This window comes from Perca fluviatilis, chromosome 19, assembly GCF_010015445.1.
Source record: "Perca fluviatilis chromosome 19, GENO_Pfluv_1.0, whole genome shotgun sequence".
In the NCBI taxonomy this organism is placed as follows: domain Eukaryota; kingdom Metazoa; phylum Chordata; class Actinopteri; order Perciformes; family Percidae; genus Perca; species Perca fluviatilis.
In genome coordinates, this window is record NC_053130.1 from 36488440 (window position 1) to 36505705 (window position 17266).

General features: G+C 41.8%; 1 protein-coding gene across 1 annotated transcript in view; it reads left to right on the forward strand.

Annotated features, from left to right (window-relative positions):
• Positions 1-568: 568 nt before the first annotated feature.
• Positions 569-17266, forward strand: part of ltbp1 (latent transforming growth factor beta binding protein 1) — a 229538-nt gene continuing 212840 nt past the window's right edge. The window contains exons 1-2 of the mRNA XM_039783518.1: positions 569-1348; positions 7743-7813. Coding sequence (XP_039639452.1) covers positions 1002-1348; positions 7743-7813 — 418 coding nt within the window. The 5' untranslated portion in view covers positions 569-1001. The remainder of the gene's footprint in view (positions 1349-7742; positions 7814-17266) is intronic.

The window sequence follows — 17266 nt, forward strand, 5'->3', positions numbered from 1 at the left end:
TGCAACACAAGTGCATGATGGGACCATGAGGAATAAGTGTTGAGTTCTGAGAACAGAATACTGAACACACTGTAGACTTTTTCGGAGGATTCTATACATTTTGTAAACGTGCGGTGCAGATTAAAGAAAAGCATTTGCTGAATGTGAACTGCTTCAACAATATTAAAAAGCAAATATGATTTTCTATTGATATACAAATAAACACTAGAAAACGGTTTGAAGTGTTATCTTGGACTTAAAATCAATATAGGAACAATCAATATTTTTGAGATAATGAGGTTGTAAACACAAAAGGGGGCAATTAAGTTGTGCACTCAGAGATAACAGGCTGCTATTAACATCAGTAAATATTTCCATATCTGTAATGATCACTACCACCTGCTGAGGGATGAGTGAGCTAACCCAGTCTTTATATATTGTAGAGTTCACACATTTAAACTGGAAGTCAGTATCAGGTTACAGGAATGTGAGCGGAGAATGAGTGGGTGCTGGGGTGGGACAGTCAGTGAGCGTGTGTGTGGGCGGAGGCTCTGGTTTGGGTCCCCTGACACCCTTGGGCCCCAAGAAACTCTTAGCAAATGTACTTGGTGTGAGTGACGTCACGTCTGGAGGCTGGCTGCTCGCGCTGCTCCCTCTGTTCACCTCCAACAGAGACATTTTCCTGGAGTTCTCCGGACAGAGTCCGATCCCCGCAGCAGCTCGGAGGCCCTCCACGGTGGAGCAAGACAGAACACGGAGCTACATTCACTTCTACAGCCGAGGAACGATTGGAGTTACACTCCCATTCTTTACATTATTATTATTATTATTATTATTTCAAACGTTCAAAGCGTTATTCACTGGGTAACGTTAGCTTATTTAGTGGGCACCAGGAATATGCTCAGAAATACAACCGTTGTCGTTACTCGTAAGAAGTGAAAGGAGTGTTTCAAGGAGCCGAACGTAACCTGGACCTCTTTCACCCCCCAAAACTTTTGTTTAACTTCCTAAGCGGTGTGGATATGGCTTGGATTAAATGGGGCCTCTTATTTTCGTTCGGTTTGCTTATCTCTCCGGTATGTGTGTCAGCGGAGCAGCAGCAGAGCCAGAGCGGCTTCAGGAGACTGTACGTGCTGCAGCCGGGGCCGGTGACGGGGCCCGGGCCGGGGGCGGCCGGAGCCAACGGCGGGGTGCGAGTCAGCTCCATCTCGACGCGTCACGGCGCGGCAGGGCAGCCGCACACGTACAACGTGGAGCTCTCCGCCAACTTCGGCGGTCAGGTCCGGACTCGCAGGATGGGGAACCAAGCGGCTTCAGCCTCGCACTTGAGTCAGCAGCAGAGCCAGCAGCAGCTCCTGAAGCTGTCTGGGTAAGAAACTGGGGGTCAGTATCAGGAGGGAGGAATGTAGGCTCCTGGGAAAATGAGAAGGAACTTGATGCCTTATTATCATGTCATAACTTCCTGACTTTTATCAGAGACTTCCAGACTAGTATCTTAAAAGTACACTTCACCAGACACTGGTAGGCTGCCATTACAGCCTTATATTAATGGCAGTGTAGTCAAGAAAACTAAAAGGGCCATTGTTATCAGGTGCTGACTTTTCAGTGACACTAATTGGAGTTGTGTGTCTGTTTGCACGCTCGCTGGGCTGGTCAGACTGTCTGACCTGTTAAATGAACTGTGTTTGGTGTTGGATTAAATAAATGAATACAATGCAATTATTCCTTATTCAAAGAGTTTGTATTACTGTGATTTCCATCCATCCACAACAATTTGTGCCCTGCACATTCTTGGTATACCCACACAGTTTGATATGAAGTAAAAGGAAATGTGTGATTATTGTAAGGATGATTATAAAACCTGGCTTCAACTCATTACCTTACTACTCCTCTCCAAAATGTTTGTAGGCCTACACATGGGTCAAAGTTTTTGTACAGCTGTGCAAGTTCTCCCCTCAAGTTAGTTTTCATAAATCCCAACACTCTGGTCTATTTACCACGCTGGAACTCCAGGCTAAGGTGGCGCTATACTAAACAGCTGCTAGCAGTTGCTATGTTTCCGAGATTCAAACTGGGTTTTTGTACCAAACCTGGTATAGCAAAAGATATCAGGCCAATTTGTTAGCTCTGAATATTCAGAAGCACAAGTAGTAGGGGTGGTACGGTTCACAAAACCCACGGTTCGGTTTGTATCACGGTTTTAGGGTCACGGTTTTCGGTTCTGTACGGTTCTTGTTATTTTTTCTTTTAATCTTTAACACTCCAGAATAAACTTCAGCATATGATATATAGCTAAAATTAGCATATTGAATGCATGCTGCACAAAACATGCACACAGTGGCAGTTCTATATATTGTTTTATTTCATCATAGGTACCATGAAATCCAAAATGTTCCCACACACCAGACTATAAACGACGCTGGCGCATCCTCCAGCTCTGGTCAGCCTCTCTCCCACTTGACATTTCTGCACGTGACGGATCGGACCTGCAGCGGCCTCTCCACTTTGAGGAGCGGGTCGGCTCGGTGTCTCTCAAAATCTGACGAAAATCTTTTAAACTGACCTTTGTCGATCTGAAATGAAGACAGATTCAGCAACTGCATGGCCTATTTCTCGCTTAAAATGTTTTCAGAAACACGTTTCGGTGAACTATTTTAGTGCAATATGAGATCGTATTCTGAACGAGCCGCCATGACAGTCTATTTTGAAATTAGGGACCAGCCAGACCCATGTGACGCGATCGTCCAATCAGCTGCCATGGGTTGCGTTTGTCACGCCCATCCCTCTCGTCATTTCCAGTTAGTGTTTTAACATAGGTGTATAAAGTGGGCACTACAGCAGTAAGAGGTTAGTGCAGCTTAACAGTGTACTGACGAACCGTGCGGTACACACATGCTCCGAACCGAGACTAGCGAACCGAGCGGTTCGGGTGTTTTTTCATGAACCGTACCACCCCTAACAAGTAGCCCAATGAATGTTTCGTCCATCTTTCAGTTCAAACAGTGGTCAGCAGTGATTGGCTGCACCCTAGGCTTGGGGTGGTGTAAAAGATTTCAAACTGGTTTGATATCAAGTCAAACACCCAAGTACTCCTCCAGGTGCACCCAGTTTTACCACTAAGTGACTTGACCCAGCAGCCCCTCCCTCCGGGACATAATCAGATGGAGAGTATGTCCTGTATGTCTCTTACTGGCTAACGCATTTCAAGATGGAGCATGAATATGGAGCGTCTACCCCAGTTCATGCGAATGCAAATGTAAAATTTTGAGAATGAACAACTAAACACGTTACACAGTGGGACTTTAAGGACACAAATACACAAGCACAAGCTTAAGGTTTGATTAACCTTAAGGTGGTGTTTTGCTTATTATTAAGATGTACTTTGTTGAATGAAAGGTAGGCTAATATAGCCTAATAATAATAATAAAACGGTGAGAACATCATCAGTCAAGACTCAGATCTGCTAACCATAAATACTGGATTCTTACTGTGATTATCAAAATAATGTTTTCACAATAATACAATGGATCATCATCATTGTATATAAAAAAACAAAAAAATGTTTACTTAGCCGGGAAGATATAAAAGAACTAGCTTAAAGATCAACTAATTCTTGTTAACTAGCTGCTCCGACCTTTTGTAACACTGACTGGCTTTCGTAGGTTAGGTAACTAGCCTAGCCTACACCCGCACACTTAGCCAAACTAATGCAACCATACAGTAGCATGCCTACTTCTTTAATTATTGTAGTATAATCATCAGCAGTTTGTCCACCACTTTTCACTCTTACAGTTTTATCAAGGGCCAAAGTGTTTTAAGAGGAGTTGTGCTTACCACAGGTTCTACCCTCACTCCCTCATATCTGTCCCTCTCCTCCTGAGTCTCCTCCTCACTGTGCATGCCACTGCCTCCGACACCGACACCACCAGTACTATCATCAGCCATGGGAGCTGATGAAGGTCCTGCTACTGCCGAAAACATGTCTGTCAATTTGACACATTTGGCAGCGTCTGCCTGAAGGGCCGGTTTCTTTTTCTCACGCAGCTTCTCTGAACCTCCTTTGCGTTTCTTCTCCATGATCTCAATCACTATTCTAGCCTGGCAGATGCACACTGAAACTGCATGCAGGAAGAAATCCCAAAGAGGGTGCTTTTTTTTTTTTTGTGATTGGGCCAGTCCAGTGTCAATTAAGAAAACAACCAATGGGCCGATGAGCTACGTGTTTCATGGGCTGCGTCTGTCAGAAAAAAAAACCTAGCCTATGTGATATTTTTGACTCAAGTGTTTTGGGCCAGCAGCCCAGTGACAATTGAAAAAAGCAATGGGCCACCGATCTGGGCCTACCACTTTTATGGGCCGGTTCATGGGCTGGGAAAAAAAATAAAATAAAAAATAAAATAAAAAAACTGTCGGTGGTCGCCCAAAAAGCACGTCTGCCACGGGTAAGCCAGCCACGGTATTCCAGATGGCCAGTCCGCCCTTGGTACAGGCTAGTGAGCAGTGACAACATGACGTGGTCTGCCAGCAGTTTAACGTCTACAGGGTATGAACGGTAAACAATAAGCAAAATTAATATTTTAGAGCATTTTAGCCATGTCAGCAGTGTTGAAGAACCAGCGGCCTTAAGATGCAGTTTTTCCAATGACTGTTAGATTCTGGCTCCATTCATTGTGGAATCCACTTGACATTTTTCCACACAACAGGCTGCGGCTCCCCTCCAGCCCAAACATACAAATGTTTGCTCAAATCAGAATCAGCTTTATTGGCCGAGTATGTGTGCACAAAACAGGAAATCAACTCTTTTTTCATTGCTCTAATAAGCTGATCAACATAAATAACACGTCTGTGTGCAAGTCAAGTGTTTCTTTAAATTGTAAAGAATATAAATAGTGCGAAGAAATAAATATTGAATGGATAGACATAGAGGCGATGGTTATGTGCAGTATATGCATGTCTATATATATATATATATACACACACAGCATGTAGGACTCATATAGACAGTGACAGTGCATGATGATATCTCTGTACAGTACATTTTAAACTTTAGTGGATGTCGGGGGTCGTTTCAGATACTATATGACTGACGGAAGAGTTGATCAGAGTGTGGTGAGAGAGGCTCTGCTGGTTTTGGGTACAGTGTTCTGTAGCGCCTACCAGAGGGGAGAAGCTGAACAAGTTGTGTCCGGGTGTGATGGCTCTGACTCTGAGTCCAGACTGTCTGCTGCAGTCTGTCCCTGTTGTTTGCTGGCTAATCAGAAGCACACAGTGATTGACATGCAGAGAACAGACTGGAGAACTGCATCAGCAGCTCCTGAGGCAGGGTGGACTTCTTGAGCTGCTGCAGGAACTCCATCCTCTGCTGGGCCTTTTTCCAGCTGGGATTTGTTGATGTTGGTCCTGGCAGAAAGCTGAAGGCTTTCACCGGAGACACAGTGCTGTTGTCTGCTGTGATGGTGATGGGGGAGTTTAGAGAGCGCTCAGTTCCAGGTAGTTGTGAATGCAGCAGAGGGCCAGCTGGTGACCTCATGTCTGTATGCAGACTTAAACCGTCCCGGAGGAGGCCGATGACCGCTGTTTTGTCTGCAAACTTCCAAAGTTTCCTCACTGAGAAGATCAGTATGTAACCATTAGTAGTCCTTTTCTTTTGCACTTGGTCTCAGTGTTATATGTAAAGCACTTATATAAATAAACTTGCCTTGCCTAAAGCTTTATTTATACTTCTGCGTAAAATCTACGCCGTTGCTACGTACGTAGGTACGTGGAGACACAAACCTATGTACGTCGTAGCCTGGTGTGCACCTCTCGAAAAATGTAACTAGACATCGGGATGATGCACGTCTCTCGGCCGTGGCTTGGTAGCGTTGCATTTCCCCCGCCTCATTTCCTGGTTCTCCTTTTCCAGAAACAACATGAGATCAAGGAGAGGGTTAACGTCTCCTGCTCCAGATTTCCCACCGTGGTCAGAAAGAACAGGGGAGACTCTTTGGTTCTCTCACTAGGACTCTACAGTAGAGTCGGTACTCGCTCCAAAGCTAATCACCGTCACTCTCTCACTTCTCCCTCACTTTAACACACTCCCCACACACACGTGCTTGCTCAACGCACACACCAGCGCACAAGTATAAACCTTAGGCCACTTACTTAGGCTACGGTGAAAGCTCTGTGTGGAGCCTCCGCAGAACCATAAATCAAGCTTTACACTGCGGACTGGAGTCTCTGCTAGCAGTGAGGACCAGAGAGAAACCTGGGACATCGGTCTCATTAGAACGGGTCCACGGCAGGTTATATATCACCTATATTTATTCATGGCGGGTCAGTTGAGAGCAAGCTCTCATTTCCAACGCCCTGATTACACGTCATACACAATTACAACACATACAAAACCACCGGACATACCACATAGCAATTCATATACACTATGCAGTTGCAATACACAGTACACACATAAAACAGTTACAGAACGTTAAACTCAAAATGCACATGCGTACATGGCTTCATAAAGAAGACATTTAAAGTGATTAAATGGAATTAGGCTGTTCAATTTCATTAGAAACTGCAGGCTATTCCATTTATACGGGGCATAATATTCAAATGCAGTTTCTGTTCTAACAAATGGAATATTTAGGACCAAGGAATCACTAGCGCAAGTGCCATAGTGATACGATTTAAAAGTCAGCGAGCTTGTTAAATATACACGCAATGTTTTAAGCAAGGCTTTGTAGATAAATAGAATGCAGTGTTAGAGCCAAGGAAGTCCAGCCTACATTTTGGTAAAGGAGACAGGGGGGGGTACTAAATCCCTCACCAGACATAAATCGAAGGGCATAGTGATGAACTGCATCAAGTGGCTTCAATGTAGAGGAAGCTGCATGCATATAAATGATATCACCGTAGTTAAAAAATGGCAGAAACGTAGCTTGAACAATCTGTTTCCAACAACTTGACTGTTGAACCAGGTTGTTGAACACGGTCTGTTGAAGGACAGGGGTAGAAGTCTTTACCTATACTGTTGCAGAATTCAGTTCCATTTGGTAACTTAAACTCCTCAAAAGTCCCAGGAGGCAGTGACTGACATCATCTGAGCCAATCTCTTTGATGATGATGTGAGTCCAACAGCCTGACTCAATCAAGTCTCTGGACCTTTTCCAAACCAAAGGTTTGTAGTCAAACTAAGCTTGTGAGATTCAGGTTGGTATTGCAAGGCTAACAAACCTACCACAATAAACGCTACAGCTCAGCAACGTCCGTATCAGAGAAGATTCCTGGCTGCCCAGTCATATTTAGTATAACAAGGACAAACCACATCTCATGAGCTGAGCATGAGTGTTTGCGACGTCACTCAAGTCTGGAAAACATCCGGTGGGAACCAGGGGAGCTCTGCATATTTGTGCCCAAAATCAGAGAACTATGGTAGAACATTTCTATGATGACGTGACTTGTTTCAAAAGCCCTTGTACCCTTTGAACCTTATGGACAACAAGTTTTACTAGGTGTTAACAGAACTCAAATAAAACTTGACTTTTTCTAACCCCAAATGTATTCAGGAACAGCCTCCAGCTTATAAACAGAAAGGCCAATGACAGCCCAGCAAGTGATGTACTCGTCCAATCAGGTGTAGGAAGGGTTTATGTTGACATTGGAGTAAAAGAGATAACTGCCAGTCATGTAATGTAAAGTCTAGTAGAAATGCCATCTCTTCAGAGGTAAAAGCGTATGCTGGTTTCCAGAGGCAGCTGACCTGTGTTGTGTTGTGTCTGCAGGGTGAATGTCTGCGGAGGCCAATGCTGTCATGGATGGACTAAAGCTCAGGGATCACAGCGGTGCACACAGCGTAAGTCTACACTAAACTCCTTTCAACACAACAGCACTTTTTTTTTAACTGTTTTTATTTGACTTTTATTTCAAAACAGTCACTGTTGCAAATTAGTTAGTGTCAATTTTGGTTTTGTTGTATTTCAAAGTGTCACTTGTTCTTTATCTCAAGGCTTCCAATTTTCTACAGAACACAAAAGGATTGTATTGTATTGCACATCATTTCCAAATCTGTTCTGACTACACATACAAATATTTAATTAATTAAGAAAGTATTCTTAATTAAGTAAATATTGATAAATCCTGCAATAGTTGTTGGTGTGTGCATATGCATAAGTTAAGATCAAATATGTGCAAACATGCATCGACTGAGGCCCAGTGTTTGGAACTTTTTGATCCTGTCCGACTGGAAAGATCGCGTGTGTCTCAGAGTGAAACAGATTGGACCTCTTGGCCACATCACAGGAGGTCGCGTGACTTTGGCTACATTGAACGCGTAATGTATGCGGACTGTTAGCGGAGCCGATGTATGTTTTAACTGGCTACACCAGCTGCACACACACGGCGTAGGATTGTGCGAGTCACAGGCGGGACGGAGCGCTTATACTTTTGGCTAGTTGTTGTTTCTTCAGTTTTTTGGAGCCGGCACAGAGCTGTGAAACATCATCTACTGTCAGCTGTTATCAGAGGACGCAGGGGAGGGAAACGATAAATAAATCCACAAACTCTCCAAATGAAACTGCCAATACGCTTGTTCACAGACTGTCGTGTTTTTACATTTGTAGAGCGGATCTCCGCGGAGCAGACGCACCACTACGCTCTGCTCTCTGCCCGGTGTCGCCAGTTTTATTGATTATAATGGAAGCGTAGTGTTGGATGGTCCACTCTGCGTATGTTACGCTGCAATGTAGCCGGCCCATTGTTTCGATTACATTGCGCAACAATTCTAATCTGTGTTTTGCATAGGATCGGATATCGGCCCCCGATATTGAAAAATTAGCTGGATCGGGCATCGGAAAAATTAACAGATCCACGGGCTGATCCAGTTATTTTTTTATTTTTTTATTTTTCTCCGTCGCAGCACTGGGACCCCTGTTAACTGCGTACCCTTGTCTGTTAACTGCGTACCCTTCTCACTCATGGTAGTAACTTTTTAACAACAATTAATAACCCACAACTAACTTTTTACATTTACATTTACAAATGTAGCTACACCGCCCAATGGCATGCTGGGTGACATTATAGCTACTAGCCTAGCTAGCTAGTCAGGTAGCATAACAGTCTGTTAAGCTGGGAGAGGCTCCGGTCGCTACTGCACATTCAAGAACCGATAAGAGAGTTAGCTAGAGGATGAAGAAAGACCGGAGATACACCACAACAACGTGTGCTCAAGAGAGGAGCCGTCTGTTGTTCCCAAGTTTTTTGTTTCTAAAACATAATTTCATAAGACATAATTTAGCCACTGTTGTTGCCCGTCGCTCTAACGTTACCGTAACGTTACTCGGCCGTGCTAACGTTACTGTGCTAACGTTAAAGACCTGTCACTTCAAGCATGCAGCGGAGCAACGTTACAGACCGCTGAGAAAGACGGGTTCAGAGCAATGACTAAAACTCTGGATTTAAGATGTCTTGCCTCGCTGAAATACGTCCTCCAACCTGCTAACATTATTCAAACAGCGAAGGAGGCTGACAGCGGAGCTCCATTCAGTCGCCCACTACTACAACCTAACTGACCTGTGGCCAAGGTAGTGTTCATACAACTAGCTTACAACTATTTAGTTTTGAAAGGGAAACAATGTTAAAGTTGTTTGTATGTGTAGGCTATTCATTCGATTTGAGTTTATTTTACTTTGCACAATAAAAATAGTTTAGCTTCTGTAACTGTTTGATGGATTCTCCTTCATATAAAGTTATTGTATAATGTCGTGGAGCCAAACCCTTTAGTAATCAAAGCTTTTAGTAAACATGATAACATGTTTTTGGGATATTCTATGTACTCCTGACAGTAGAATAAGCCATTATAAACCTATATAAAGGTGGCCCATTATTGAAGGCCCATTATTGTTATTTATTTAAATTTATTTTAAGAAGTTTGATTACATTATATTTTCGATTTGAATGCACAATTGTTTTTTAAATAACAAATAAATAAGAATTCAATACATTACATCTGTTATTTTGTCTTAGTTAGGAAAGTAATGTTTAGTTAGGAAGGTCTGGTGCCTTTAGTCTCTTCCACATGGTGGAAGGAAGGTATAAGGTGGAAGGTATACACTTTATTATTAATTCAGCAACGGTATCGGATCGGTATCGGGTATCAACAGATACACAAAGCCCTGGCATCGGTATCGGGACTGAAAAAGTCGGATCGGTGCATTCCTAGTTTTGCAGTCCCTCCAGAAAAACGCGATTATGCGATCGCATAATTCAATGCATAATCAGCCAAAGTCTGCATATTTATGCAGGGGCCGCATTTTTTCAAATACATCGCACTTTTGCCGCATAAATTGCCGATTTCCGTGCAGAATATGCAGGGCTTGCATGATTTCATAATCCCCGCATTTTCATTGCAAAAAAGTCACATATATCTTAGCAGAAAGTTGAAAAATCTTGCGTTTACTTCACACAAGAACAGCCATTTTCCCCTGTTGCAATGGGAACGTTATGAAGTGACGGGGAATCACTTTTTTTCTCTTTTTCATCAAACCGCAGTTTTTGCAAGTTCCTGCAATTTCATCGCATAAAATTGCATAAATATCCCGCATATTCCATCGCATTTTTTAAGAAAACGTGCTGCATAATAAAGGATTTTTGCCCGCAACAATCACAAAAAAACTCTGCATTTTTCTGGAAGGACTGGTTTTAATATATATATGTGATTTGTGGCCGTTTGGACGGACAAATGCACGATTACAGGTTATTTGTAAAACAACTTTCCATCATTTTTCTCTCTGTTTTGTCATAGATTAATGTTGCTGGGCTCCTTGTACAGCTAATTGAAAGCTAACCTTGATGAAGCCACGTCTTGTCCATGGTGCCTCAACTGGCAATGGGATTGGGTTTGTGGGAAATGGTGTTCCTTAATGGCCACTAAAATCTGAAATATTAAGTGAACAACAGTATAAGATCGATACTTTTTCTTTTTTTTACCATCCTTGACATAAAGAGTGGACCACGGCATTCGGTTATGTTCAAGGGCTGTTTTTTTTTTGTTTTTTTTTGTAATAATTAATATACTAAGTGTCTGACAACATTATGGAAAGGATTTCTGAGGAGGTCAACCTTTCTGTTAAAGAGTAAGATCCTTTTTTTAAACATAAAAAAGCCACCAGACTCCATGTAAATAATCAGTCAAGTATAACTTGATTTGTCCCCAAAGGGGCAATTGGTTTCGCAGCAGTGACCACACAAGATCAATACAAATACAACAATAAATAGCAAACATGTAAGAACAAAAAACAAAACAAATGTAAACTTAATTACAATTAAATAAAAAAAGAAAATGTTTATCATGCGTGGTTGTGGTGTCACACTTTTTCTGTGTTTGCTCACCCAGGGTTTACCATTAGGATATATTTTAACTATCTTTGCAGGGATAACAATGTCCTCACAATATGACACCCATGAGTTGACCACTTCTGTGAGTTCGTTGATGTCCCGAGATGATTCTATAAACTCCTCCCATGTTGTGCAGTCCAGGCAACGTCAATGTTGCCTCCTCCGACCAGAGTTTCACTTTTTTGGTGATCACTTTCCCCCTCTGTAGGCATGTGCGATATGCTGGAATGAGTTGATCACAGTTGTGATCTGCTGTGCCCAACGGGGGGAGTGGGAAGGATTTGTAGGCTCCTTTGATTGAGCCACAACACTGATCCAGTATCTTGCTATTACTGGTGGGGCAAGACACATACTTGTAAAAGTTCCTGAGAGTCTTGTCCAGCGCGCAGTGGTTGAAGTCGCCCAGAATTAGGTTAGGAGCATCGGGAGACAGCAACTGTAGTTTCTGCACCGTCTGTTGGATAATTTCTGATGCAATACTCTTGTTTGCCTTCGGGTGAACATAAACAACAGTCACAACAATTTCCAGAAATTCCCGAGGCAGGTAGAATGGGCACATAGAAACAGAAAGCAGTTCAATATCCTTGGTGCATAGTCTCTCTCTTACAAGGGCAGTTTTGCACCGTCTGGCTCGTTCTCGTACACCTCCTCCGATCTTGTTGAAACCCGCATTAAGGTCTGGAAAAGTTAAGTCCGGTGGTAGTTTAATGCTCGTAGGCTTGTTGAGTTAAAGCAGAAAGTCTCTGGTGTACTGGATCCTGTTAGCTTGCAAGTCAAGCTGCCAACCTACACCCAGGTTGAGATGTCGACCACAGCGACAGCAGAATAAGCAAAGCAGTCCACTCCATGTTACTGAACAATAACATGTTTTTTTTACAGCAGTGCAGGTCCACCAACGATGATAAACGATGGCGTAAAAGAAACAACTTTAAGCCATAAATAACTCAACAAACAAAGCAAAAAACAAACAAACAAAACACCGCTACTGCTGGTCACTTGCATGCGCTTACGCCCCCTATACACTACATTCAAAGTCGACAGAAACTAAATAAACTATGAAAAGCCGTTTTGGGTCGTCTTTCCAATTTTCCAACCATCACAACTCTAGTTTTGGTTGAAATAAACGCATAGTTTACCATTTTACATGTTGAAATATGTTGGCTCTATACACGCTAAAAGTATTGTTTTTTTAAATGGGGCCTGGTGGGTTTAGAGCGAGCAACCTCAGAGCTGTTTCTGGTTAAACAGAAAGGTCTTAAAGAGGTTTTAAAAGGTCTATCTCTAAGGCATCCTTTCCATAATGTTGTCAGACACTTAGAATAGTAATCTGAGTCTGTCAGTGGCAAAAGGAGCACTTTTGTGAAGGTAAATACAAGCTGGACTATCGCCCTATTAACTTACATTGTAGCTTGTTTTGGTCTATCTTAATACTGGACCAATGTCAAAGATTGTTGTTCTCATCAGTCCCTTAGACACAAACACATAGGAAACTAGGGTCCAGGTTGAAAAAAACGGTAGTTACCCTTCACTGTCTACCTAGTCTCGCATGTCCAGCTGTATCTCCAAAGTGGAGTAAGGTCTGGCTGCACCACAGATGCATTCTGGGATAGGAGAACAAGACTCTCTGGGCTGTTTACATTTCTTTAAACCAATCCCAATGGTCTTGGGTGGCGCTAAGCTGCGGACTCAGTGACGGTGGCTTTGCTAAACAGTCTCAAGAAGGAACTTGTTTTGGTGGAACATTTGCACCCAGCAAAAGAAAACTCCTCATACAATATTACATGAAGTTAAGTGTTGACCCAATACAGTAATGTGAGTTATTTAAATTAGCTGATACATGGTTAAACCTCATTGGCTCTTCCCAGTGTATCTCCTTGTGTACTTGGTCCACAGCAATCCCACCAATCAGTCCCAAAACGTCCCAGTTAGAGAGGAAATTACCTAAACATATTATTTATAAATCTTTACAATCATTCCCTGAAAGAACCAAGCAGGTCTGACTTGTTGCTCCATCCACATGTTCTTCAAGACATTTTCAGCGTGTAGCTCGCTAGCTACAAGTTTGTGTTTCCTGAAGAGAACAGAGTTTGAGAATGGAGACACACAGAGAGAGGAAGGTGAGGGACATCTTCCGCTGTCAGGCAATTATCCTGGACATGTACTGTCGTTGATCCAGACTGTTGTCTACCATGGCCATAAGCTTGCTGGGGGTTTCAAGAACAACATTTTCACTACTGTCAAACACTGTTTGGTTTCCTGCTTGCTGCACACAAAGGGAGGCATGCACCTGTATAATGGGGCTTGCATATACTTTCCATAGTTAACTTGCGATTAATCGCAAATTATTCGCAATTTTTTTTATCTGCTGAGTGAACGCGCGTTAACTTGCTCTCCTACCCTGTTGGCTAAATCCTTCTTAAATATTGGACTTGAGCTGGTGCAATACCTCCATTTCGATAGATAAGCTTAGGGTAATGCCGTTGTCACAGAAAAAAGTCGGTCAAGGGCGAAATAAAACTCTTCAAGCTAAATTGTCGGACTTTATGAGGTCTAAAAGTAGCAAGGAACCCTTAGCTAACTTCGAAGCCATGGACTCTGTCGAGGCTAATGCTAGCTCGACTCCTGAGGATAAATCCTCGGACAGAAGCAATGATACGGCGGAGGGAGAGTCCGGTCCTATGGCGGCTACCATTCTGACTGCTATTAACGGCATGAAAACGGATTTTTCCACCAGGTTTGATGGCATACTGTCCACTATTGAAAGTGTCAGGAAAGACATCACTGACTGTGCAGAGCGTGTCACGGAGGCAGAAACAAGGATTTCGACAACTCAAGATAACGTCGCCTCGCTCCAAAGAAAAGTACGGGTCCTAGAAAACAAAAATAAGGACATGGAGGGAAAACTACTGGACCTGGAGATGAGATCAAGGCGCTCCAATTTGAGGCTGGTCAATTTACCTGAGGGAGCGGAGGGTGACAACGCGTGTGCCTTTTTTTTCGGAGAATTGGCTACCGGACGCACTGGAACTGCCGCTGGGGCGCACAAAACTAACGGTGGAGAGGGCTCATAGAATCGGGCCAGGAGCACACAACAACCCTTCACCCCGAACGCTGATAATGAAGTTTTTGAACTTCAGGGATAAAGAACTGGTGATGAGAGCAGCCAAGACAAAAAGAGAAGTACGTTACAAGAACCAGACAGTGAGATTTTACCAAGACGTGGCGGCAGGTGTTCACAAGAAGCAGAAGCAGTTTGACGAGGTGAGACGGCAGCTCCGTTCATTGGGACTCCGATACGGCATCATCCTCCCTGCCCGACTGCTGGTGACCTATAAAGAATGGCCTCACATCTTTAACAACCATGTCGAGGCGGAGGACTTCATCAAATGGATCAGGTCAGAAGAGGGACCGGACTGAATTATTAGGAAACGACTTGGAAGTGGAAGGTATCAGAGGATGAGAAAAATAAAAGGCGCAAGATTGAGCCGAGCTGGCACAAACTACAAAGTCAAATATACACCTTTGTTTAGTAGTGTTCAAGGCTTTTTCTCAGAGCTTATAGTAATTGTTAAAGCTATGTTACTCTCCTTTCTCTATTCACTCCAAGTCAAAGCTCTTTAGGTATTCCCCTTTTTATTTTATTTTTTCTCCTCTCTTTATAAACAAGAGTTAAGGGGGAGAATGTATCTTTGGCAATTGTCACTTTGTTAACTTTAAAGTAATTGGGATTATATTACCGCACTTCTTCATTTGTGTTCGGATTCTCTTAGAACAACATAGTGACTTCAGAGAGTGAAATTTGATTTAGTTCATGGTAAAAGGAGAAATTTGTTTAATGTTCAATTATGGTAGCATGGGAGTGTAAGGTTAGTGTTATAATTAGTTGTTTGTTTTTTGTTAGCTCAGTGATACTGTCTTACCCTCGGGGTGGAACAGTTAACAGCTATCTGGAAGTTTTAAGATTACAAGGGAAAGAATTCAGGCTAAGTGTCCTGAATATGGGTGTTGGTTTGGGTATAGTGTTCATCAGTAGTATTATTTATTTTCGTTTTTTTGTTTGTTTCATTTTTTACTTTTTACAAACACCTTAAATGTTGGGGAGTACAACTATACAAACTATACAAAATGTCTTATGTGATAAAAATTAAAATCACATCATTGAACTGCAGGGGGTTACGAAAACTTAAGAAAGCCAAACAAGTCATGAACAGGATAAAATCAATGCAGTCTGATATTGTGTTTCTTCAAGAAACACACCTGATGTACAATGAGGATCTGAAAATTAGGAGGAGGTGGAGAGGCAAGGTCTTTTCTGTATCATTTAACTCTCAAGCTAGAGGTGTCACTACTTTGGTGCATGAGTCAATACCACTCCAGGTGAATAAGGTTATCAAAGACAAATTTGTACGATACCTTTATCATTCAAGGAAATTTACTAAAAGAGCAAATTATCTTGGCGAACATCTATGCACCAAATACAGATGACCCCAACTTTTTTCAAAACTTATTTCTTATTTTGTCCACTCTTCCTGGTAAATGTATGGTGGCGGGCGATTTTAACTGTGCGTTAGATCTGGCGAAGGATAGCTCTGGAGCCGTAGAGTCTCACATTCGTAGTAGGGTAATTATACATCACTTCATGAAAGAATTGAACCTAATAGATATCTGGAGGGAAGAAAATCCTGCCGATTTAAAGTTTTCGTGTTATTCCGGTGTACACAAGTCCTATTCAAGAATTGACTTCTTTTTTATATCTGCAGAGCTAAGGCACAAAGTCAAGGAATGTACTTATGATGCTATCCTAATTTCAGACCATGCTCCCAACTCATTGGTATATCAGGACTCAAAACTAGTGAAAGACGCTAAGATTTGGCGTTACAAACAAAAGTAGCTGGCTGACCCCGGTTTTGTCTCTTTTCTGGATGAACAAATCAGGTTCTATTTTGAAACTAATACAACAGAAACTTCAGCAGGCATGAGATGGGAGGCCTTCAAGGCTTATATTAGAGGCCAAATAATCAGCATCACAAGCTCTAAAGCTAGATTGACTTTTGAAAAGGCAAAAAACTTAGAGATGAAAATAACAGAAATAGAAAATGAGTATTATCGAACAAGGTCAACAGAATCTCATCAAAATCTATTGCTGCTTAGAGCACAATACAATGAACTATCTGCATCAAAAGCGATGGCCAGTCTGTTGCGACTTAACCCTCATGCCCTCTTCGGGCATTTTTGTACATTTTTCTCAAGTTTCTTTTTCATTTTGTGATAATTTTTGCTGTGTTACTGCTTATGGCATGGAATTTTGTTGGAACCTTTCTTTTTAGTCAACATTTTTAAATCCAGTGTTTTTTACTCTTACATGTTTTTTTATACTTAAATTATTCATTTTGTACCCTCTGGACACCTTCGTGGCAAAAATGTACACGTACACAAAAACTGCTATTAAATCATCATATATCAATATTTTTTTCATAAATCACTTAAACAACTTCTAACTTAATCAAAACCACCAAACATTCAATCATTTTATTTACTTGAAGTATTTCATTATTTATAAAAAAAAACAACACAAAAAATGTTTTCTTTTCCATATAATGAATAATATGGAGTCTTGGATTATGTCAAAGATTATGAACAAAATTAATTTGATTGCATTAGTATTTTTTACTTAGTGCCAGATACTCCCTTTGGACATCTTCGAGGCAAAAATGTACATGTCCAAAAAACTGTTATTAAATCATCATATATCAATATTTTTTTCTGCTTTTTTTTCATAAATCACTTAAACAACTTCTAACTTGCTCAAAAATACCAAACATTCAATCATTTTCAGGATTTTAACCCTTTAAATGCCAGTTTATTTATTTGAAGTATTGCATTTTTTATTACAAAAAAACACAAAAATGATTAT